This window comes from Dermacentor silvarum, chromosome 1, assembly GCF_013339745.2.
Source record: "Dermacentor silvarum isolate Dsil-2018 chromosome 1, BIME_Dsil_1.4, whole genome shotgun sequence".
Taxonomy (NCBI): domain Eukaryota; kingdom Metazoa; phylum Arthropoda; class Arachnida; order Ixodida; family Ixodidae; genus Dermacentor; species Dermacentor silvarum.
In genome coordinates, this window is record NC_051154.1 from 175493668 (window position 1) to 175518962 (window position 25295).

Here is a 25295-nt window from a genome sequence, read left to right on the forward strand (position 1 = left end):
ATAATCTGCATCACCACCCTGTAAACCACTGACGTCACTGTTATGGGACGGTAGTTGTTTTTGTCGGCTTTGTCCCCCTTTCCCTTATATATCATGCTCATCCTGCTCAGTCTCCACCCGTCGGGGGCTTTACCGTCCATTATCATTTTGCTCACTGCCTCTCTTAATGCTTTCTTAGATTTTGGGCCCAATGTCTTTATCAACATAATTGGGATGCCATCAGGACCTGTCGACGTGCTACTAGGAACCCTCTTCTCTGCCCTTTCCCACTCGCTTTGTGCCAGTGGAGCCACTGCACTGAGTAGTCCATCCTCACCTGATTGAGAACATGCTATGTTTCGTTCTTTAAATTTTTCTGTCATCATTGTTCTTATATGTTCCATTGCCTCATCTCCCTCTAGTCGAACACCTTGAGCTGTAACTATAAACCTCTGCTCTAGGCTAGTCTTATTACTCAATGAGTTGAGATGTTTCCAAAATTTCTTCGCTGCTTTTCTATCCTTTTTGTTTACTTCTGACAACCATTGCCCCCCCTTTCTTCTGATCTTCTCATATCTGAACTCTGATCTTCCCAGCCTCCTAGTCTCGTTCGCCACCTAGCGGCATCCCAACATTAGTGAGACACGCCGCGCGCTTCCGTCGGATCACCTGTTCTTCTTACACCGTGATGCTAACCATCCCAATGATGGCGATGGTGCTTTAAGAAGGCAGCACATTGTCTGAGGTAGCTGGTAGGTAATTAACACGTACGCCGACGGTAAGGTTACATAAATAACTTATAGCATAAATGGGGAATGTAGTTAACCTTAATTTTAACCTATATTATGAAATGTTGCTTGTCAGTGGTAAAAACGCTACTACGTTTCTGTGGCCGTATAGCCAAGGCTTGACGAACTGAAAAAGTCGACTCACTCTTGCAGTTCTGCGGTGGTCGCCTATGCGCGTGTAGTGACATTCAACGACTGCGTTGAGAGGAGTTACCCCTGGGGTGCACTAACATTTCATCTTTAAAATGGATGTGTTAACTGAGCAGCCTGTGCTTTCTTACTATGGTGGGCCTAAGCAAGCGTATTTCAGCCCTTACAGCGACAACGGAGGGTAAGTACGCTTCTCATCACCACGACTGCTTTACTGCTTTCACCAGCTTTTGTTTGCTCCATGATTGGGATGCGTTTCCTTTCGATTTTCGCAGGAGCATCGTGGCCGTTGCAGGGGAAGACTTTGCAGTCATCGCGTCTGATAGTCGTCTGAGCAGCGGATACCAGATCCACACGAGGGAGCAGTCGAAGCTGTTCAAGCTGTAAGCAGTCGCTACTGAGCATATCATAACAGCGTCTCCCGTACTTTTGTTAAGGACGATAAACAATTGTTACCTTGAATTCAGGTCCAACCAATGTGTCCTTGGTTCCACGGGTTGCTGGTGTGACATTCTCACGTTCACACGGTTTCTGGAGGCGCGAATGAAGGTACGTATGTCTGCACATCTAGTACGTTTGAAAATAGGTTCTAATGTGAAGCATTACATACGCAGATGTATCTGCATGAACACCACAAGCTGATGAGCACTCCTGCAGTGGCTCAACTTGTTGTCACTATGCTCTACAACAAGAGGTTCTTCCCCTATTACATCTCGAACATTCTGGCGGGCCTCGACGAAGATGGTAAGCTTGCTGCCTATGTATTGAATTAAATTAAAATCTGGGGTTCTACGTGCCAAAACCATAAAACCACGGAACAGTGATAGACTGTTTGGTCACTGGATGTCACATCCTTGTAGATCGCAACATGCCCCACACCGAGGACAAAGCTGCCACACCTTCCACATCAGCCAAATCCAGCTCACTTACCCATTTATGGAAAGAAACAATTGAAACTCTTCTGAATCTAGTACTGAAATATAATGACTTCGAATTTGACAAACATCTGCAAATCACCAGAACTGCTGTGGGATCCAAGATGGCTCTTACTTATGCTAATATCGTTATGGCATCATTAGAAATGTCCTTTATTGTAAATTATTTCATAAAACGAATATTTTGCTGGAGATTCCTCAATGATATATCCTATGTCTGGGCCCACTGAGCAAAGCCTCTTGCACTTCATGTCTAATTTTAATTCTTGGCACTTGTCAAATTGTCAATTAGCTTCATGCAAACTTTCTTCCAAGATAGTGTTCACTTCCTGGAAGTCGCCATGTCCTTGTGTGGAGGTTGCGTCTCCATGTCACTGTTTAAGAAGCCGACAGATAGTGAGCAAAACCTTCACTTCTAAAGCAACCAGCCCCACCACTGTAAAATAAGCATCCCCCTATTCCTAAGCTCACATATACAGAATTTGCTTCAAGTCCGCACAACGTGAGAGGCATGGGGAGGAACTAAAATGAGCCCTTGTGCAACAAAAGTACCCTGATTTCCTTCGTGACAATGAACCCACCGTGGTTGCTTAGTGGCTATGGTGTTGGGTTGCTAAGCACGATGTCGCGGGATCAAATCCTGGCCACAGCGGCTGCATTTTGATGGGGGCGAAATGCGAAAACACCCGTGTACTTAGATTTAGGTGCCCGTTAAAGAACCCCAGGTGGTCAAAATCAATCCGGAGTCCCCCCTACTACAGTGTGCCTCATAATCAAATCGTGGTTTTGGCACGTAACACCCCATAATATAATTTTTTTCGTGACAATGCTCTCCTAGGTTCTGTTCCAACTCGCCCCTCTCCCTCTTTTCTGACATGTCTTCTTTACCACTTTCCTCCTTGTCCAAACAAATGCAGAACTGTGCCTCCCTTCACTTCCCTTGCATCTTCGCCAATGAGCCTGCCCTGCTTAAATGTTGTTCACTAAAGAGAATGTTTTTAAAGTGTTGGCTTTTCTAAGCTCGTTCCTCAGTTTTGCGCTGACGACCGTCGCATCGTCATCCGCAGCAACCATGTCATGGAACCTTTAACCAGTAATACTATCACCAGAATCATGGCTGTTTGCATAACACGACCAGCTTGGTAGTTCATCATCATCATCAGCCTATTCACCCGTTTCGCGGCGATCCCGTGGGCGCTGCCGTGTTTGATCACGTGGTGACGCGTCCATTGCTTGCCTCAACTTCCTCCGTTGCCTCCTTGTTTACAGTGGAAGTGTATGAAGCTGGCGCGGCTTAGAAAACCTCTGTTTTCGGAGATATCGTAGACAGTGACTAGGTGGACGACACGAAGCTTTGATCACAGCTTCAGAGAACATGCAAAAGCGCTTTCGGAGCTGATTAAGCTATGTCCAAATGGCGCAAGCAGCGTATATGGTGCTTGTTCTAAAAGCGGGGCTCAATATGTATTCCAAGCTATCGAAACATTCCGCTCATGAATTCAGTCAAGATTAGTGTGTGTTGCTCTTTGTTCTTTATTCGGAAAGTATTTTGAAGCAGTGGCTTGTCAGTTTCTGGCTCAGTGAAATTCCTCGGTGCGGCCACTGTCTGATTATTGTCTGCCTAATCACTCGTGGGTATGCTCAGTTCTGATAGATTTGTTCTTGCTGCGCACAAGGCTTGAAACGTAGCTGTTTTGCACATTGTAATACCTTGTAGCAAATATATATTACAGCTAGTAACTCGCTTACTCTTGTGGACCGACACGAAACATTCAGCTTCGACCATTCGTGCGCCATCGGTGTATACTCCGTCATTTATTGTGCGTATACAGTGCACATATATTCAAGTGTGCGCCTATTCACTTATTCTTGATACGTCTGCGATAGAGTGGGCGTAAGTTTTCCTTCCATTTGGGACAGATGTGTATAGATAACGTGCACGAAACTTGCTATGACAGGAAGCTGCGCTACTCCCTTTGTCATTGTTAAACGAGTGGTACTCACTCCTGTCGACGTTCTGGGGATGAAGCCGTCTCTTTGACACAAGGCTGGCGGATGAGCAAATTTCTGTATCCTCTAGGAAAGCCGTACATCTCTGAAGTGCCGGTAACACGTTCGGACAGTTGCAGCAGCGGTCTGCGAACTTGGCCACACAGAATTCATTCCATTCCTTAACATGCCAGTCAATATTTTTGCAGCCAACTACTGCACACGTCTTCAATCCACGATTCAATCTAGCATGAGTGGAGCACAGTGTGTTAGCGAAAACTCAGTTGCATTTCCGACAGCTGATCGCATAGAAGCAAGGTAGAATCAGTAATGATTTCATATTCGTGTGCGGTCGCTGAGGAGACGTATGGCGCGCCACCGTGAGCGCCATCTCATTTCTCTAAAACAAACTGCTCCGCGAAAAGGGTCAATATTTATGTCCACTGCAGGACGAAGGCCGCCAGTGGCATTGTGACCCAAGTTGACCTGATCATTTGGAAGCGAAGGTCGGGGCTTGATGGTCTTGAACCATCGAAGCTCGGTGCCCTGGAACACCACCAGATGATGTTGCCCTCCATGCATCATGACTGCGCCAGTGTATGCTTAGAAAGCTGCGAGCACTCAGGCATCAGAGAGGAGCGTAGTAGTTTAAACCATAATGCTATAAGGCATCCTTTACACCGAAATATTGACACGTATACATGTTTATCTTTCACCGGCGGCCACTTTCCACCGGCTAACAAATGTTAAACGTTATCGCTCGGTGCAGGACGCGCCTGTATCGGAAGTTTCTAGAACGTTATCGATGCTTCTTTCCGTTGCCTGTTTTCACCGACGCTTATGTTATCTGATTGTATGACCAACGCGAATTGTCTAGAACTTTCGGGAAGACCCGTGGGCATCAGGGATTAACTTGGAACCTTCGATGACTCAGGTATATAAGCCGACGCGTTTCGCCGCTGATCAGATTTCGACGACCGCCGACTGTGTTCGCCGCTTTCGTTGTGCTTCGAGTGTAGCTTGCTTTTGTGGGCACAGGTCTCGTCATACACAGTTTTACGACTGTTTACTTCAGCGTCACTACTACGTGACATCTGGGAAAGCGGCCGCCGGTGAAAGATAAACATGTATACTTGTCAATATCATTTAGGAAGCAGGCCCTTCAGACCAAGTGATTTGGCAAGCTCGAGATTGAGAATGAAAACACCTAGCTCGCACCACAGTTCTAACGCTTAAACATTCACTTTACACACTCGTAACCATCGTGCATTTTTTTTTTGTACTTGTCTTGCAAAATGTTCCAAAAAAGGGGAACATTGTCAATAGTCATCCACACAACTGTAGCACATAGCTACAAAGGAAACCCAATGCGGGTTTATGTTTATTGAGCAACTACTTAGCTATTGTTCTGTTTAGCTTTAGCATGTATATTGAGTGGCTACAAGCTAAACAGAACAATAGAGAAGACCAATACAGGTTTCTTGGAAAGAAAGCTTCGCAGTTGAAAAACTCGCCCTGGTCTGGGGATCAAATCCAGGAACAATGCCTTTCTGGGGCGGTTGCTCTGCCATCTGAGGTAACCATGGGGCTAACCGATCGCAAAGTGAGGGTGAATTAATTGAGAACTCGATGAACCAGGACTCTGGATATGGCAAATCAGTTTCGCAGAAGCCCGCTAGGTGGTGGAAGGTTTGTGAAAAGGAAAATTGCCATCCATCTGTCGTTAGCACGAAGCTACAAAATTCCTGTGCTTCGAGTTATTAATTCAGTCTCAGTCTGCGATCGGCTAGCCTCCTGGTTAGCTCGGGTGGTAGAGCAACCACCCTGTAGGACCCGGGTTCAATCCCTGGACCAGGACGAAGTTAAAAAAAATTTTTTTTTAAAGCTATCTTTCTGAGAAACGTGTGTTGGGTTTCCTTTGTAGCTTTGTGCTACAGTCCAGTGGATGACAATTTTCCCTTTCATGAACCTTACTCCACTTTGCGGGCTTCTGTGGAACTGTTTCGCCAAAATGTTCAAAGCTGTCAAAGCCTAGAAGCAGTCGATCACTGTCACACCTGTTTTCTTCTCTGTATCACTAATTTCTTACATGTTACCTGTCCTTTTTCTAAGAATGGACCAATCACACTGTCTGACGTAGTACATATCAGTGCTGAAGTGGCACTTTTTTGCAAAACCGGATGAAGGCCTTTCCACCAGTCAAAACTGTTTAAATTAAACACTTGTACTTTTTTTTGTAGTGTCACTCAAGTTTTTTACGCTTGAAGGGTAGTTTGGAAAGACCTCTGAAGTTTTGATGGAGTGAAAACAATGTTTATGCATTTGCACAGCCCCTCAAATGCAACGAATGTGTTTTTATGATTGCACTGAGATTCCAGCAGGACAAAGTTGGTAGCTTATTCTTGAGCATCAGCCTGAGGCTTGAAAAATTTGCTGTAGCAGTAGCCCATTTCAAACCTTCGTGCCCGTAATTTTATGGGGAGATGAGCAGCAGCTTTAAGAAGTGAATGAAAAGAGACTCGTCTATGTTAACTGCGAACTCTTATGGGACTGTACAACTTAAAATTTGCACTTCATTGGACACACGTTGCAAATCTGCTGCATTTTTTGTTGGTACAGGTAAAGGTTGCATATACTGCTATGACCCTGTTGGTCACTCTGAAAGGGTGCAGTACAGAGCAGGAGGCTCCTCCAGTGCCTTACTTCAGCCACTTTTGGACAACCAGGCAAGTCATTTTTAACCTCTTCTTGTTAGCTGTTTGATGCACTGTCGTGACATAGTTGAACCATGGTTGGCAAACATTTTACTATACTTCAGTAAAGATATGTATTTATTTCTTGTCAGATTGGTTTCAAGAACATGGAAAACGTGACGCCAGAGCCACCAACTCGAGAGCGAGCTGTGAACATCATCAAAGATGTTTTCATCTCTGCTGCTGAGAGAGACATCTACACAGGAGACTCGGTTGTCATCAATATTATTGACAAGAACGGCATCAAAGAAGAGCAGCTGGCACTCCGCAGAGACTGAGCTGTCGTGATTTGTCATATGTGGCAACGTTTAATGCTTTTACCTCATTAGTGTGTTGCCTTACATTAAAAGAAAATTGTGACTGTGTTGCTTCTTACTGAACTGCACAGTGCTGGTGCAAGGAACTGTGCACATCCAGTTAGTTCTGCTGGATATATCTAAATAAAAACACACTAATCGTTCTTCTTTCTGGGGTTTTACGTGCCAAAACCAGTTCTGATTATGAGGCACGCTGTAGTGGAGGGCTCCGGATTAATTTTGACCACCTGGGGTTCTTTAACGTGCACTACAACGCAAGCACACGGGTGTTTTTGCATTTCGCCTCCATCGAAATGCGGCCGCCGGGGCCGGGATTCGATCCCGCGACCTCGTGCTCAGCAGCGCAACGCCTTAGCTGACTGAGCCACCCCGGCGGGTACACACTAATCGAGGTGGGTAATTATAGGTATTGCATTGATTCTCACCAAGATTAATACATAGGTGGAATTGGTGCCAGGTCTTACAATGCTGCTTTCTGCTGATGACTGGCATCACTTGTGTGCCTGAGAGGTCAAGTTCTGACACTATACAAGTTCTGACAACGAGCACTGGTATGTGCTCATTGCATAGAGTTTTATGTTAGTCTTGCAACTGAAATGGAGGAAGTTTCCAACAATCATTGCTGTGCTAGTGCTTTACAAAAATGTAAATGTACTGCTTTCAACCTGTTGTATTAATTCTGTTCCTTGGCCACAGTGAATGCAAGTGGCAGTTATTGTTCTTAACGGCTCGGAAGTTCCTGCAGGTATGGTGCATAAAAGATGAGGAGTGGTAGTATTTTTTGGCATTTCAGAGCAGCTTGGGGAGCACAATATTTGTTTTGGAGTAAAATGGACGCAAAGAAAGGGTGTTTTCAGAAGTAATAAACGAGCGTAAGAAAAAGTTGAGATCTAATTACGTGGCTTTGCATCCTGGAGCTACATGTGGGCTTTGAGGGCTGTTGTCGTAGAGGGACACAATTAACTCTAGTATCTGGTGCTTCCTTGTTTGCACCGAAAGCTCGGTACGTGGGTGTTAGTGCATCTGCTTAATCAGTGTGCAGCAAGCAGCTAGGAATCTCCCACAATGTCGCACTTAGCAGCAAAGCTCCATAGCCACTAACAAAATAGTTACGGTCACTGACCAAGTTAAAAGTATCGGACGTTCCGGAATCCGTGCGGGTTCCTTATTCACAATTGTTCCATAGCCACTGTGGTGAATGTTTTGGACACTTTCCGCAGATAATACCCGACAAGTACAGAAATAAAAATGTTTGTGATGAAAATATAATTTGCATAATTTACAATTCATCACAAAGGATAGTCTTAGCACATTCATTGCAGTAAGGCTTCTTCATATACTCGAAATGTTCCGAGAAACTTTAGTTCCGCTGTGTGCTTTAAGCTTCCAATGATGCTAATGTCATCACTAAAATTTACACCATATGCATCCCTAACAAGGAGATATGTAGTCTGGAGATGCGAGCTCAAAATAAATACATGCTTTGTGCAAGTAACATTAATGCACAGGTAGATACATTTTCTCATGCAATGCATGGTGCTCAATTACATAGGGCTGTTTTTGGGTGACTGATGGGATGTCTACCAAGTTCTAATGGCTTTGAAAACATCGCTCATTATTGAACTACAGTGATGCGACTATTGCACTGTATCATTGATGTGCGAAAGTGACGACAGTGTGCTCGGCGGGGTGTCCGCGTTCTGGTTACATTAATCCAGATGGTATTCGCCACTTTTGTGGCTTCCTTTCACCAAGATATGGTGCTCGGATGTTAAAACCTATTGCAGTACTGCCTTGCACAGCGCAGGCTGTCGATGTTGAGCCTCGCTCGCTCGTCGTCCGCTGGCGAGTCACATTTAATTGTTTTCATATGAAGCACCCACACAATCTCTGCACTAACCTTATTGCTTTTTTTATGTGCAAGAGTGGCTAATTTATTGCCAGCATTTTTTAAATTGTGAAAGCTTTAGTACGCTTGCACATACTAACTGCCTGATCCACACATTGCATTCGTGACTATCTCACAGGTGTGGTGTTCATAACATGGTAATTAAATGAAGTTCGCCTTGCAATGTGTGTATTTCATGAAGATATTACACCGAATTTGACTACGAACATCACACTTATGTGTCTCAGGTTTTCCTGGACTCCCATAACATTTCTTGTTCTGTTATGGGAATTGATCAGGGTTGGTAGCTGGACTTGGTGTCAGTACAGAGCACCTCTTGGTAGTGCAGCTATGGGCTCCCAAAAGTTCTTGTCTCTACCTGTTTTTCTACTAACTGGGTATCTTGTTCACCAACAAAAAAGGTAAATTGTGTGCTTGTTCATATAGCAACAGGACCATTGTGGACTGCAAGTCTGCTCAAATGCTAGCATTTGCATGCATTAGTAGCCTACAATGACCAAGTATTGGTAAAAGCAGCAGTAACTTTTACTGTATCAGCCCACAGTTTGTAGCCATTGTTTTCTTTTGCTCCTATGTGGCCTCCGACCCTTGTGCAGAGTGGTTTATCCTATGGAGTTTTCTACAAACATTGCTAGAGGGAACTCTGGCACTGCGTTCATACATCTACCAGGGGAATGATGCATAGTATATGGATTTGCATAAATCGTTCTTGTGACATTATTTATTACGCCTTATCTTTGTAAATTTTCAAGCGCTCATAGTTTTCTTAACACGGCACGTCAATTATTCTCTGCACTCATGCATAATAATTGCAAATTGTGGCATTTAAAGTGCAATATGTTCAAAATTATCAATTTGCAAAGTCTCAAAGCTATTTTAAGGCAGAAGGATGAAGTTAAGGCAAATCCATGTTCTAACCATCATTCTTGCCACGATTCCCACGCTGGCTGAACCACTATACTTGCAGCTCCCGTAGACACTAGTGCCATAGTTCCCGCTAGTAATTTTCATAGAAAACTGATTAATCCCTGAAAAGATTGCACAATGGCACACCACAGCAAGTCGCAAAAGAACGGACAGTCGGGGGCAAAATGCTGTGGGCATCAGATGAAGAAATGTGTTGGTCCACTGAGCTTAGGCAAAGCATAGACAAAACGGAAATTTAATTTCATTTCCCCACAAGACACCTAAGTATATTACAGGAGAGCGGCAGTAAATTAAACACACTAAAGGAAATGTGGGCAAGTTATTTTCTGGTGAAGCAGTGCCCTTGGGGAAAAAAAAAAAAAAAAATCAGTTCACATGAACGTTAATGAAAAGGACATCCTCGGCACCTGTGTATGACCTTTTCATTCATGTTTGTGTGAACGTCTTGTTTTCAAGTACACTTCTTCGCCAGAATCGTGGATCACCAACTAGCCTTTCAGTACTTGTCAGGCAAGTTATAAAGGAAAACCAAGTTAGGAATGACACTCAGTGTAATGCAAAACACAATACGAGAATGCAAGAACACTACATTTACTTGAGATATGATCTGATGGGCGGAGAGCAATGGTGCAGAACGAATTGACTGTCAAGACAGAGGAGTTTGGTTAACAATATCGTGTGTAATAGGCAAATGCACAATTATTTTCTGCGAGTTGCCAGCGATGGTGGTTGTATAGTGATGCCTTCATAGAAGCTACACCAGAAGGGTAATGGCAATATGAAAAGGCAGCATGGTTTTGAATCACCTCAAGCCATTCATTGTATTAATGTAGATTGAGAATGGATGTACAGAGGGGTCCACTGTTAAAGGGAACACCGGAGCGCATGGCGTCCGCTCGGCGCCACCACCGGCCGGTGGCTGCAACAAGTTTCGTGCAGGCGCAGTGAGCACTGTGGGCGGTGCTCTTTTGTTGTCTGCTGCCGTGCTTCGGATAGTAGAGAAGCAATCCGATCACGCCTTTTTAATGTTGGCCGGTGAGTGCACAGCCACATACTGATAGCCAGCCATTGCAAAGCTGAACAAAAATTAGACGAGGCAACGTATTAACAAGCAGGTATTTTTGCCGTTTCAGTTTACAAGACAAACATGATCATTTTTTTACGGATGTCTCTTTGTGGCACAGCTATATTAGAGAATACTTCTGCGTGTGTAGTGCCCATCTCATTGGTACTACTGCATATTCGAGTCGCTGCATTGCGTAGGCTGCACAAAGAATCCACAAGCGCCTTTAACGAGCATATTAATTTATAAAGAGCTATCACGGGTTATCGTTAAATCATGAGAATCGATGTGCACAGTAAACATTTTTTGAGACGGGCAAATTTTTATGAATAGAGAAGGCGAACAAAAGACGGCCCGATCATTGCTGCTGATGTTAAGGGCATTTATCTGATTACACATCAATCCAGTCACTTTCCTTCCAGCTGGAAGGAAAGTGACTGGATTTATGTATAATCAATCAATCAAGCAGCCACTTTCCTTCCAGCTGGAAGGAAAGTGGCTGCGTTCAAATATGAATTACGTGAGATGCTTGCTTCGCGACGATCCGAAGCACGGCAGCTGACCGTACCAGACGACTAAAGAGCACCGCTCACTGCGCCGAGAGGACGCCACGCACTCCGGTGTTCCCTTTAACAGTGGACCCCTCTGTACGTACACCTGCCAACCTGTTTACTTTAAAATTTGTAAAAAATACCATGTTGGCTTCTTTACTGTATCCACTATGAAGCCTGCTTGCATTTATTTGCCTTGCCCGACAGTATTCAGTCAAATGCTTCTACTAGGACATGACCTGTATAAGGGATTCGTTAGTCCCAGCCGAATTCATATTTTTCATATGCATTCTGAAAATCTTAACAGCCAACACCATTGCAATGCATTTGCCCATACAACTAAAAAAATTAATAGTTCCTGATGGCTGATTTCTTGCTTTACAAAGAATGCATGTAATGATGCGGCTACTGAGTTGCGCTGTGTTGACGCTAACAACAAAGACCATGTGGTAGGGTGCAGACTCTGCAGTAGCTGAGGTAGCTCCCCCCAAATCCCGATGCAAAAAAGCCCAGTGGGTTGAACAGCCGCACAATTTGAGTGACACAAGCATGACCTGCCAGAAAAAAAAAAGCTAAATTAGGCAGAACTATCTTCGTGCTGTAGAATTTAGCTGTGGAAACACTGGCGAACTCTGGGAACAATGAGTGCACAGACTAAGCCTGCGGGTGCAGCCTGCCGTTTTTCACAGATTTAATCTGGAGCTGGCGAAATGACAAAAAAACTTCCGAGTGCTTGCACTTCCCTTTTCCTGGCACTGAGCAGGCCTGTGTGTTGATCATGTGCAAGCATTTGTGTACACCCGTGAGCAAAAGTATACGGACCACAGGGTTGCCAAAAAAACTGAATTTCCTCGAAATTAACAAGCATAAACTGGAATTGACGAGTACACTGAAAAGTTCCCAATGCCTAGTTTGGACTGCAGTCCTCAATTTCAAGTTGCGTTCACAGGCAGAGGAAAAAAATCGGCTTTATTGCGCAACTCCTGGTCCGTATACTTTTGCCCACGGGTGTACATGCTGACCGGAGTGGTTTGCAGCCATTTTCTATCTGTCCTTCAGAGCACTCGGAGCAGCATTAGTTTCAACGTCACAGGGTTGCTGCAATGAATGCAAGCAGTGCAGGAATGTCAAAACCCCCACTTCTCCATGAACGTGAAGTTGCAAGTTGCCAGTGCTGTTGTAAAGGTCGACAAAGGCAGCAGTGGCGAAGAGCCCTGCAAATGAACCAAGAAGTTTTGACAAGGGAGGAAATTGTGGCATACGACGCCTGCAGCTGCACCTTGTGTCGCTCCCAGGTTTTGCAGCGAAGCACACCTCTTTGATGTCTTAATGCAGTTGCATTACTTCAGAATAAGTGTCCAGCAGAAAATTGGCGATTTATTTCACTCTCTTGATCTCATGTTAAAAGTTTTCTTATGCGGAACATGCTTAGCCTGCTCTATTGCGAACTGTAAAGTACGCGACAACAAAGTGACCTGTATAGCAAGAGAGTTTGTAGGTCCTAAGTGCCTCATTATAAAGAGGTTCCACTGCACATGGGCAAAGTATACTGCATTAAAATGAATTCAGAGGCACGTCCATAACGTGTACAAACATAAGTGGACACCACAATGACACCAGCAGTCAATTTAATGTTGCCTGTGACTGATGGTGCTTTTTTGACTTTTCAAGTGGGTTTCTGGGAGAGGCGGAATTACCTGTATGAAAAATCGCAATGTTCAGGTGGCTAATTAAAGAGAGCCACTGATCAATCTTAATTATTTACTTTAGGGCACATGCTGCAATTATGAAATTGAAGCCGAGCATTAGAGAGAGAGAGAGAAAACATTTATTTGAACCATCGAGGTCGTTAATCTTGAGGTCGAGTGGCTGGTGTCCTTATTCCAGGACTCCACTGGCCATGGCTGCTCGACGTACTTGCTGGACGAGAGCTTCTTGTCCCGCCGGTCAGCTGTACCTCCCACTGCTCGAATGACCTGCTAGGCGTCTTTAAGTGTTGAGGTTTGCCCCCGCACCCCCACGAGATGTGAAAGAGTGTAGGGCGTGTGTCGCTGCACCAGAGGCAGATGCCGCGATGTTTGTGGGTACATTTTGCTGTATCTGTGTAGGTTTGGGAATGTGTTAGTCTGAATAAGTCTGAGAGCTACTGCCTCTTCAGTGCTGAGCTTTTTGTGAGGGGGAGGATAAATCCTGCGGTTGAGTCGCTGGATCTCGAGTCGGTCGTAGTAATTGGATGGCAGGGGCACGAAGGTAAAGGATGGGGATTGACGAGACGATTGGTTTTGCCCCGCTCGGTTGATTAGCGCTCGAGCTAAGGCGTTCGCCCTTTCGTTCCCCTCTAGTCCCGCGTGGCCCGGCATCCACGTGATTTTATGGGATTCTTGCAGCCTCGGGCCTAGAATCTGAGCCGCCAGCAGCGGTGTTCGTCCGTTGGTAAAGTTACGGCAGGCCTGTTGCGAGTCGGTAACGACATGAACTTCCCTGCCCACCCATTAGAGAAGTCATGTCTGCGGAACAGAAATCCTAAAAGTACAAGTACCTTCCCAGCACTGGGAGATGAAACACAGGCAACGAAGATGGATACCTGCCGTCCGCCGACACAATATGCAAAAATAACACAATACTAGTGATTAGGAAGCAGAAAGCTACCCCCACTCCGGCAACCAGAGAGGAGGCTGTCGTTGGGCGGTCACTACAGACAAACCCGTACAGATACCCAACCTTACTACACCAGCGGTAACCCGCATAATACAATAACGCATCCTTTCTGTGGCAAATATGCTAATTTATACCATACTACCTGGCGATGCCAGAATAATACGGCTGTTCCCACCATCCCCAACCAGTCCCAATGGTAGGCCATGCTGCTCAGCTCTAGCCTCAATGACCAGCGAAATCTAGTGAACCGGGCTCGCTCCCTTGGCAGTCAAGGCCACAGGAGCCCTGGACTAGGGGCCCCTCCCGCTGGAACTTTAATTGCTTTAAATAGTTTACTACTACTGCCAAGAGTAGCACCACTTTCAAGATGCCAGGTCCCCAAAATCTGCTAATACGCACTGGAATGTCAGTTAACACTGTCCCTAACCACTTGCCGGAGGCTTTTTTTGGAAACTTAAAGGGGACAAGAATGTATTTCATAGCACATTTTAAGGACCGATATCAGGTGGTGCTAGCCTCAGGTTTTCTGCTAAACAGACACAAAAATATGGGGTTATACGTGCCAAAACCAGTTCTGATTACGAGGCACGCCGTAGTGGGGGACTCCGGAAATTTGTACTACCAAATTTGGACATTTGGTTCTTTAACGTGCACCTAAATCTGAGTACACGGGTGTTTCGCATTTCACCCCCATCAAAATGCGGCCGCCGTGGCAGGGATTCGATCCCGTGACCTCGTGCTCAGCAGTCCAACACCATAGCCACTGAGCAACCACGGCGGGGCTAACAGACACACTGCTTGACTTCAATTTCACTATTTCAACATGCACCCTAAATTGAATAATCAGTTAGTGAACCTTTTTAATGATCTTCCGGTTAGCTTCATGCAAGCAATGTTGCCTCTTCAGGTAATCCACCTGAACAGGCCAAACTGCATTATATATGCTTCATGTGATCTTTCAAAAAATCTCTGCACTACTACTAATAATAAAATGATAAAAGGTATATACGTAATTCAGCAAAAAAAAAAAAAAAAATAGCAGAAGTATTGAAACAAACACTTTATTTGTAGGTGCACACATACACACATATTTTCCCAAACTCTGAAGACACAAATGCTGCTTCCAATGAAGCTGAAGTCGCCAAGAAACGCACGGAGTGCATGTGCGATATTGCAAAGCTATGAAGTTTCCTCTGCTGGACTGCATTTTCAGTGGCCTTGGCTCTGCCATGGGAAAAGGTTAAATCAGACTGGGCCCATGCCAACTTCTAGGAGCCTATTAACAAGACTGAAGAAACTGACAAAACACGACGCACATGCCAAAGTAAAAGGCCCCTAAAAATCCGTCCAGCTTGGTCACTTGCAGCAAGCAGGAAAAAAAAAAAAAAAGTTTCTTGCTGCTTTAGCTTTTGCAGCTACTTCTTCTTCTCAGGGCCCATCGGCATTCCTTTTTCCTTTCCACGAAGCTTCATTCCTGGAATACAAACAATAAAACTCAGCGACAATACTCGCGCTGCTTTTCTTCTAATCATGCAATTGCTCAACAAAGTTGAATGTGTTGCAAGTAGTAGTAGTACATACTAACACCTCATTGATATAGGCAGGCCACACATTGCTATGCTGCAGATATGTTACTTGATGGGATTTCATGTCCTAAAGCAATATGGAGGCATTGAAATTTCATAGTAGAGCACTCTGCATTAATTTCAACCACCCTTGGTTAATGTGTGCTGAAACCTTGATACACAATCAAGTTTACACTCTGTCCCAATTAGAATGCAGCTGCAATGACTGGGAAACCGAAATTGCAACCTCATGCTCAGCACGAGAAATGCCACAGCAAGTGCCATGAATGTGTTAACACAACTAGAGAGGATAATTTGTTTATAAACACCACTATAAGTGTATAACCCTGATTATAAAGCTTCTTGCTCACAAAATGGATACAATACTATTGTACAAGCATGCCACTTCTTTTCACGGGAGATGCACTTCAGAAAACTTTGCTTGTTGCCTATTTTTTGTAGCTTCATGTCAAGTGACATACAATAGCAAAATATCTCTTTATTACATTCTTGATGTACCGATTTTTTAGTTAATGTAGCAGTAGCTCAATTTGCCCCTGAAGTTTCGCAGCTTGAAATTAAGCCATAATTATATGAAAGTCGCAAGATGAATTATGTTGAATGTTTTAAATTCGACAGTTACGTGCCAAAACGACAATATGATCATGAGGCACACTATGTTAAATGTTTGCATTTCAGTCGCTTATCTGCAAAATTTAGAAAAAATAAAAATTTATAACATACTGAAACATACACAGTTGTGCTCCATGTAAACTGAAGATTATGGATGCAAACTTTCATAATAATGCAATTTTCAATAAGCAAACGACCACGCAAAACCAACCACTGCTGCAACATGAAATAACAGACGTTATGCAGGAATGTCAAGGAGGTAAAACTAAAGACTGTTTTCTTCGTAGACAATATCTAATAGTGGGCAGCCTTTTCTATCTCTCCAGTGAGTTGTGGTGACAAATGGATGGTTTCAAGGCATAATAGCAGCAATTTCTCAAGCAACAGTAAGTGCATGGTGCTTTTCACCATCTTCTAGTTGTAATCCTCCTTTGATCTTTTTACATGGAGAATTAGAATGTCCAAGCATGACATCGCAAGTGAAAACAGAAAAAAAAAAATGTTTGCAGGTCAATGCAACTCTTTCAACACTTCATCTGCACTTGATTTGGCGAAATAGACTGCAAATAATCTCTTTGTTGCTGTACATTTCCACTGATCTCAAACAAACATAAACTAAAGGATAAAAAGTATGAAAGCAAAAAAAGTACTGAAGGTAAACAATTTTGTTTGCTTGTCAGTTTGAAGAGGATAAAGTTGAAAAGCCTGAGTGCTAAAGTCATACTTCTGATAAAACAGACCAAAGAATATTTATGCTCTTCAAGTACGAGGAATGCAACGAATCAAGGACGCTTAGCTGGTTTATGGTACTGAGCACAATTCCCTGTGGCTTAGTGTACTAATTGTGGCAAGTGCATGTAGTGTTTTCTAGGAGCAATAGTCGAGTCAGTGACTTATGCTTTAGGTGTCCTTTTAGTGCTGGGTAAAGGTCTGAAGTTTTCGGCAAGTAAGTAGGAAGACAATGAATGTGGTGAGCAGCAGTCACTGTACTGCCAAGTTAAAGCACCTGCAATGGAATCACTTCGCAGGTGACTACTGAAGTGATGGAAGGTACGACTGCAACACTCGAGGCCCCCTGCGCCACAGCTGCTCAGTTCACTACTGTTTCACTGCATGCTTTCCTGGTTAAACAATATCCACAAGAAGGAGCCTAACAATTCTATGCTAAAATTTGGGATGCTTAAAAAAAATGAAAATCAGAGAACTGTTATAGACCACTCACGAATAAAACCTTATCAGCCTGTTCTGCAAACATTTAAACAAAGTCACCTTGGAATGTTTGTTTTTGCAATATACAGGGTGTCCCAACTATTATAAGCCAAGATGTAAAAATATGCAAATGCCGCGTAGCTGCACAGAATCAAGGTAATGTTGTTTGCCGTCGCTGGTAGATACTCAATTTGAGAAAATTGTAGAGCAACATAAGTGTTTTTCTGAGCGTGAAAGAAGCCCACGAATACACGCAAAGTGCCTCAAGCGGCCAGTCGCTCGGCAATTTTGCGTCGATTCGCGCCTATGTCGTGTGCCCCTTTTCTGTGCGCCGTTTTTGCGCTGTTTGCTGATGTATGCATTAAGAGTTTGCGGACAGCCATCGCGTTGTCATCGCTAAGGTGGCCTGTGCAATGTGTTATGACAGTCGCTACCAGATTGATCCTGTTGCAAGTTTTTGCTAGGTGGAAAAGGCAAAAGCAAATGCATTCTGAACACACTTGGCTTTCTACCGTCAATCACTTAGGAAAATTCGACTAATGTGGTGACACATAAAATTAACTGATTTGTGGCGTCCCATTGCCCCCAAGCAAAACTGGGGCTATGAAAGACCCTGCAGTTGAGGGCCTCGGATTAATTTTGACTGCCTAGAGTTCAATGTGCACCTAAATCTAAGTACGAGTAATTTTGCATCCTGCCCCCATGAGAATGCGGCCACGGCTGCTGGGAATCAAACCCGCCACCTTGTGCTCAGTAGCTGAACACCACAGACAGTGAACCACCGCAGTGGGTACTGCTAAAAATGTAAGTAATAATGCTTTGCTTAATGTTATAAGGCGCATCATTGTTGTTCCAGTGAGCGAAAAGTGTCGTTGAGTATGAAGCATACTCCTGGACGGATGACTTTCATCTGTGGGAACAGCGAAGTTTATTTGCTGTTCCATGTCATTGTGCTCAAATTTGCACAATGATGCTTTCAGTCCTTTTTCATTGGTTCTTAACCTTCAGAATTGAGAGGGGTGCTGCAGCAGTTTCATTGCTAAGCTCCTTGGTATAGTTGTTACACCCAAACATTGTACAGGGCCGGTATTTTCTGGCGATGCCTTTCCGATGCTAATACATTTTCGCGCTTGGTCAGTGGTCAGAGCGACGGTCCACTCACATTATCAATGGGATCAGCCGGCCGTGAGCGGTGAATGATAAGACTAGTATAGAATAAAGCATAACACATCGCTACAAAATACCGGCCCAGATCACCACTGCAAATTGCCACCAATGCTGCTTTCCGTATAACATGCAGCAAAATACAACATGCTTACAATGGCTGTGTAACCAAAAATATGGCACCAGACTTTGCAACACCGCTTGTATCACCTGGGAATGCTGCTCCGATGCAACCCTTCTAACAAGGTGCTAACAATCACGAAAAAAAGTTGTTGGTCGGCCTCTGGTGGCTTAATTCACTTTAAAGCAAGCAGCTCTTTGTTTCGCACAAATCAGAAGCTTAGATGTTATCACGCATTTTGTATGCTGTTCATAAGCTTTACTGTTAAGTTCTTTCACGGATAGCAGCATTTGCATAGACCTCTATGGAATGCAGCTTCACCTCATTTTTAACCCTTTAATTGGCAAGATAAAAAAGACTTGACCTAGAATGGTTTTATTGATTTAGTTCTTTACTTTGTTCAAATAGATACCAATTCAAATATTAAACGGTTTCTCTAAACACTAAGTGTAATACAGTAGGTCAAAATTATTGTTGATCAGGTGGTGACAGGTAAATGTATGGCCCAAAACTGGTCTCTGGCACTTGCTTTGGCAAGGTTAATGTGTGTTCTTGAGATGTACCTCTATGAAGTTCAGAAATAAGGGCTTGCTTAAAAAAAGGAAAAACAATTTTGCATTGGCAAGAATATGACCCCCATGGTGCGCTAAGAAGATAACGACGAAACCTTCAGCTTTTGTGACCAATACATCTGCTGCTCACGCTCAACATTTTATACCCATGCCACACGGGCACCGAAAATGGCATTCAGTAGTTAAGGCCTTGAGTTCCCGAATGACATTTTTTTCAGCGGAGCTGCCACACGTCCAAATTTAATGACATTTGACCAGATGATGTCGATAACAGCGTCTTCTGAAGTGAGCAATTTTATGGTAATAATAAAAAGATAAACATGCATTTACAAGTATAATCTGCCTTCAAGGCTACGGTAGTGAAATGCAGAAATAAGCATACTATAGTGCCGCTAGCTTTAGTATGTTGCTGTCCTTTACAACCTTGCAAGTTATCATAGTAACGTAAGCCATTGCAAGTCAATCCGAAGCCCAAAATCAAAACGGCGCTCGGCCCGTCGAATCCCGTTCCAACGCTGACCTGCAGAAGTTCACCAAGTACAACTTCTTGCAGGAGCGTTGTAGTTGAAAGTTATGTATAAATGATTTTTTACATGGTAGAGACTGTTTCAAATACTTCAATTATACTGCACTGAGCAAAGTATGGCGTCGAGAGTACGCATTTCTCAGTCGAATGAGTAATCGTGAACACCTTCGGTGAGGAATGGCATTAAGGCGAATGCCATTTGATTTGCACGTGTGGCACGACGCAAATGACAATAAATCTTAAGGCATTAGGAAGTTAATGCCATTTTTGGTGCCCGTGTGGCACGGGTATAATTGAATACCACTGTTGAGCAGGTACATAAATAAAGGTAAATTGAAAGGCACAGTCTAATATTTGGATTTGTCTAGTTTTTGCAGATGCTTTTGTTAGGTCAACAATATTGTTGAGTAGCTAGTTAAAGGGTTAACAACCCTTTGTCTAAGAAGTATACAGCAGCATAATTTATTTTATTTTTAAAGTGTTAATATAAACAAATATAAAGCAAACAGTTTGGTAACTTACCGATTACTTTTTCAATTTTTGCCAGGACTTGCTGGTTTGGTATGGCACGACCAGCTTCATAATCATTTATCACTTGAGGCTTCTCGTTGATTTTCTGCAAGCAACACACTCAAAGGTTCAACTGGCAAGCACAAACTTGTTCCACCGAATGGATCATTTAATGAAATAATGCTGCACAGTTTTGTGCTTTACCACAGGTAATTTACAAGGTATGGGAAATGTGCTAGACTCATTTACGTGCCACTACTTATAAATATATTAACTTAAGATGTATTTGCAATGAACAGTCTTAAATAGATTAAATAAGCACCGATAGCATGACTAGGGACTTGACTCTTTTTTTTTTGTCTCACGCCATTTGTAATTAGGTTGTCAATTTCCACTTATGCTTTTCTTCTGGTATGGTATCTGGTCAGATGTGCCCAACTGCCGGGCATTGCCCTTCAAGCCCTCGTTTATCTTTGGTAGGACCATACTATGTAAAGTGTTTCGTGCGACAATAAATTTAATTAATTAAATGCTGTACGGGGTACTAACTGGAGCAACATCAGCTAAAATAAAACCAAGTGCACAGTAGCTGAAAAAATAGCACGCGTTTCTGCACGATGAAATAAGAATGCTGCACGCGCATGCAGACGCACAACCAAAAACTTAACAACAACATGCAGAAATTCCGCAAATTAGTTTTTGTATTTTTGCTAAGTGAATCATCATCCGTATTGTCAAGCGCACCGAAAACCATAAAAAAAAGTAGCGCGTAGCTTGCCATGTGCAACGTGCTCAACATGCTCGTAGCCAAAACATCGATTAACCACTTACGGTGGCCAGATCCTTCTGTGTCATGTTCTTGCCCTGCCTGCCTTGTTGAATGAGTCTTCCCACGTCCAGGCCAATGCGGTCGTGATGCAATTCTTCCGTCTCTCGGTCAAGCTTAGCAGTATTTAAGGTAGTGACTGTCTTCTTATTCGTTGCAGCGTTGACTGAACCATGCGAAGCAAATAGTCACAAAAGAATTGATCATTTAAAATCTAAGCCGAATGTAGCTAGTGTAGCACTTTATTTTTACCATATTTCATGCGACTAGATCGCTTGCACAATTCAACGAAACGTTTACTTGTCGCCCTCAATTCATGCCTAATGCGTAAACATAGAACGCATATCCAGATCAGTGGTGTCCATCTCACAAATACACAGGACTCAAGCAAGGATGCATAGAAGATCCGAAGTCCCACTCACATTTTTTTGTAGTCTCGATTGGCACTCCCTGCCTTTGTGCTGCGTTGATTACCTGTTGAAAGAAAACAGGAAAACGCGACGCATTTTACGCGTCACTCGAACGTGCCTTTAAACCAGGCTCACAGCCGAAGTGCGTCAGGAACAAACCTGTTGGGAGCGCAGCTGACTAGCCTTCATAGGCTTCTTTCGCAGGTATGTGACAGTGTCCCAGTCTGTCTCAGACATGATGAGACCAAACCTTTGCACAATTTGAGAATAATGTAGCCACGAAACGTCTGATCGCCTCAGAAACCAACTCGCACGAGCCTTCTCGAACGCAGCGAACGTGCTATTAACAAATACACATGCAAGATGGCGCGTACCTCGATCTCTGATCTCGTGCGCGAATATTTCTTTAAAGTAAAACGTAAATGTAATAACTGTTTTGCTGAGTGTTTGTTAACACAATTTATTTTTTAACTTTAAATATATTTATTGATGCTTTTCTCTTTGTTCGACTTTTCGATTACTGCGACCCTCAGCGGCTACGCGAAGAGTCAAGTATCCTCCCAGGCGGCGAAGAAGTGTGCGAACGCGTATATCTGTATCAGATTTATGCTCGTTCATCTTTAGGCCGGATACACACAGCCGCTAAAATTGTGAGTACAGTCGGTACAGTTGCTCCTTTTGCTTGTATGTGCTAACAATGTATAACATGCGCGAGTAGCGCGTCACCTGCTTAGCCAGTGGTCTACAGCATGCAACTTCGCCTTACCAAAAGCCTTTAGCACTTATTTTTGTGTGGGCGCTTGTATATCGAGAACATCAACAGCGACTGGTTGTGAACGTTCTTCTATTTCATTTAGGCGTTGTCAGATATATACATATGTACCTTTATAGTGGACAATGCCAGCTAACCGATTTGCTGTCCTTATTTTTAAAGATACTTTTGTTTTTATATTCAGCCAGGCCTTGCTTTCGTGTTATTAGGCATCATTCAGTACACTTGTTTTAATTTTTCAGTGTGCTAGCAATCGGATTCTTTGACTGTGTTTGCCTCCCTCAGACCGCACGTTTTTTTGCAGATGTTGGAAGTCACAGTGAAGACGTTAGATTCACAGAATCGAAATTACTCTGTACCTGACGATGTAAGTTTGCTTGTTTCCTTTCATCGCGCCTGTTGCAAAGCGAAATTCAGTTGACATTCCACAATTTGAAGTTTACAGTGGCATTTACTCAGCTTCCTAAGCACTACACGCTATGCGTAATGCTTAACGTTCAGATATATCATGTTGCTTTACGCTTCCGCATTTACACAGCCGTTGCCTGTCATTTCTCAGATACATTTGTTTGAGATAATTTCACTACCTTGCTTCCTTTAGATCACTGTCAAAAGCTTCAAAGAGAAAATAGCCTCGTCAGTGGTAAGTCGAGATAAGTTGTTTTTCATTTTGAAGGTGTTCATTGCTTCCTTTAAATCTCACTTAATGTTATTTCAGAACATCACTGCAGACAAGCAACGTCTTATCTTCTGTGGGCGAGTGCTGCAAGATGATAAGAAATTGAGTGATTATGGTAAGGTTTTTTTGTAACTTAAATGGTAAACCATTTGAGTCATTATCGCTGCTGTGAGAATGTTTTCATGCTCAGTCTGGCACTGTCCTTCCAATTTGTATCTACAGTTACTCACAGCATCTTCCAGTGATGTTAGGCCATGGTCAGCAAGCTTAAACAAACAATAATAGTATTGCATCCCAAGTGTGGCCTAATATGGTTGCATAGCTTTGACTTGCAATTACTGCGTGTACTAGTACATGTTAAACTGTAAAAAAATGTTAAATGTTCGTGCTAATACCATTCGAATTCCTGATGTCCTCATTTTTGTTTATGCCACATTTCCTCTCATTCAATGCTGAGTTGACAAGGCCCACTTGTTACCACCCTTGGCAATGTTCAAGAAACTGCTTTATAAATTTGAAATGCTTTTGTAAATTGAAAATAGCAATACAAAGTTTATGTCGCAGTATACTGTATTAGTTTGTGTGTTGCCAGCAGAAGAATGTTGTGATTTCGGTCAGAGCCTTCTACTGCTGTGCTTTAGACAGCTGTTTTGTGTGCGAAACCTTTTTCCCCTCTCGGGGGTGCTTTGTAGGTTAAAGTATGCTTGAGGTGTGAGTTTCTGAATTTTGAGACTGACAATGCTGCATTTGCTGAAGCAATTGCCTGGTAACCCCGTAAATCACAACTTCCTGCTAGTGGACTCCCAATCAATATTTGCAATGCAGTGCACTGTGTGTGCACATGTAACCTGCACTCTGCAAAGTTGTTATTGGTTTGCAGAGTTGGTGTCACAGCCCCCATGCTGTGACACCATCGCCTAGTCGTTCACGTGTATGGTCACGCGAACGGTGGCGCGTTTGAACGATCCGTGTTCGTCCATACCGGTGTCCTGCTCTTAGCCTCGCGAGACGGTCCCGCGAAGCGGGCCGGCGCACGCGCGAAGCGTTTGTGTGTGTGTGTGTGTGTTGGTCGCTGATCCCAAGCCAAAGAGGAAGCTTCGACCTTTTTCTCCCAAGTCACCCTGCCGTTCGGTGGCGTTAGCATCGCGACACTCGCGCCATCTCTCGCAATGCGCCGCAATCACCACGACTGCCGCCGGTGCTTAGCCAAGCAGTGAAGCCGGATTACAGGAGACGCGCGAGTCGCGCATCCCCACATCCCCCCAACCTTAAATCACTACACATACTCCGGCGAAACATGTCACACGGTCTATCAACGCGCGCATCACGAACAAAAGTTAGTACATGCGACAGTGGCCGCGCCGAGGAAATGTCCACACGTTATCCACAACATGCGAGCCGACATTGTCTCTGGGGTTCACCGCTGGCGTCCGTTGGTCACAGCACCACGTCTGCAGATTCGATGGTAGACTCCAGCCCAGGACTCCGGAAACGGCGACGCAGAAGTCGGCACGAGCAAGTGTCGCTCGCGCCGACGCGCCCTGCTGGCGAGAGCCGCTGTAGCCGTTGGTGCCTGCCGGCTCTTTTCCAAGCCGCCGAGGGTTGCGAGCCGGACACAGGTGGCCGCCGAAATCGCTGGTCCGAACTGGCCACAGGCATCTCCATCGCCTGGGGTAGCTCGATTGTAGTCCGGGGCAGCAGCGCTGACGATGTGCAGGTGACAGCAAACCAGGAGTGACTCCGCTCATGCTGCGTACACTCAACGCACTTGACAAACACTAAAGTAGTGCGCATACAGAATTCCTCTCCCTTGCATCGCCCACGTGGTACGATGTTCAATTCGGCTAGCAAAATTTCGGGCGGCTATTCAGATGCTAAGTTCACGTGAAGAAAGCTCGCTTTCTTGAGTCGAACGAGTAATTTTAATTCGTGCGAGGCGAACTAATGAGGGAAACAATGTGCGACACCTCAACACCACGGTCCACCAGGTTGTGTCCCTTCAACGTGTGACAGGCGGCTTTGTAATGCCTTAGGCCTAATGCGTCGCAACTTTGACAACAACCGGCATCAAAAAATAACGTCACCCAAAATGGGCACAAGAGGCAGCCGCGAGGAGACGTTAGCTCTGTGATGTGGTCCTACCCCGCTCCGTGCACACAGCATCCGAGTTGACGGCGCCCACCGTCCTAGACGGTGTCGGAGCGCCCGGTGCCAGGCCGCAATACCAGTCAGCCCGTAGCGGCCCCCCAGGCCTGCGGCTACCCAGCTCCCTGAGCCGCGACTTCCGGA

The 25295-nt window shown here is 44.2% G+C and overlaps 3 protein-coding genes across 4 annotated transcripts in view; 2 read left to right on the forward strand and 1 right to left on the reverse strand.

Moving 5' to 3' along the window:
* Positions 1-727: 727 nt before the first annotated feature.
* LOC119436426 (proteasome subunit beta type-1) lies at positions 728-6955 on the forward strand. Its single transcript, XM_037703271.2, has 6 exons — positions 728-1098; positions 1193-1300; positions 1385-1466; positions 1532-1661; positions 6461-6567; positions 6687-6955. Exons 1-6 carry the CDS (start codon positions 1013-1015, stop codon positions 6870-6872), a joined length of 699 nt encoding a protein of 232 aa, XP_037559199.1. The 5' UTR covers positions 728-1012; the 3' UTR covers positions 6873-6955.
* An 8109-nt stretch (positions 6956-15064) lies between these two features.
* LOC119436428 (endothelial differentiation-related factor 1 homolog) lies at positions 15065-21923 on the reverse strand. The gene is made up of 5 exons (XM_037703276.2): positions 21715-21923; positions 21568-21619; positions 21151-21311; positions 20332-20425; positions 15065-15493 (listed from the first exon to the last, which is right to left on the reverse strand). Exons 1-5 carry the CDS (start codon positions 21790-21792, stop codon positions 15435-15437), a joined length of 444 nt encoding a protein of 147 aa, XP_037559204.1. The 5' UTR covers positions 21793-21923; the 3' UTR covers positions 15065-15434.
* Positions 21924-22058: 135 nt separating this feature from the next.
* Positions 22059-25295, forward strand: part of LOC119436427 (large proline-rich protein BAG6-like) — a 214342-nt gene continuing 211105 nt past the window's right edge. For both annotated transcript variants that reach the window (XM_037703272.2, XM_037703275.2), the window contains exons 1-4: positions 22059-22205; positions 22632-22694; positions 22929-22970; positions 23046-23121. In XM_037703272.2, the coding sequence (XP_037559200.1) occupies positions 22632-22694; positions 22929-22970; positions 23046-23121 (181 nt within the window). In that variant the 5' untranslated portion in view covers positions 22059-22205. The remainder of the gene's footprint in view (positions 22206-22631; positions 22695-22928; positions 22971-23045; positions 23122-25295) is intronic.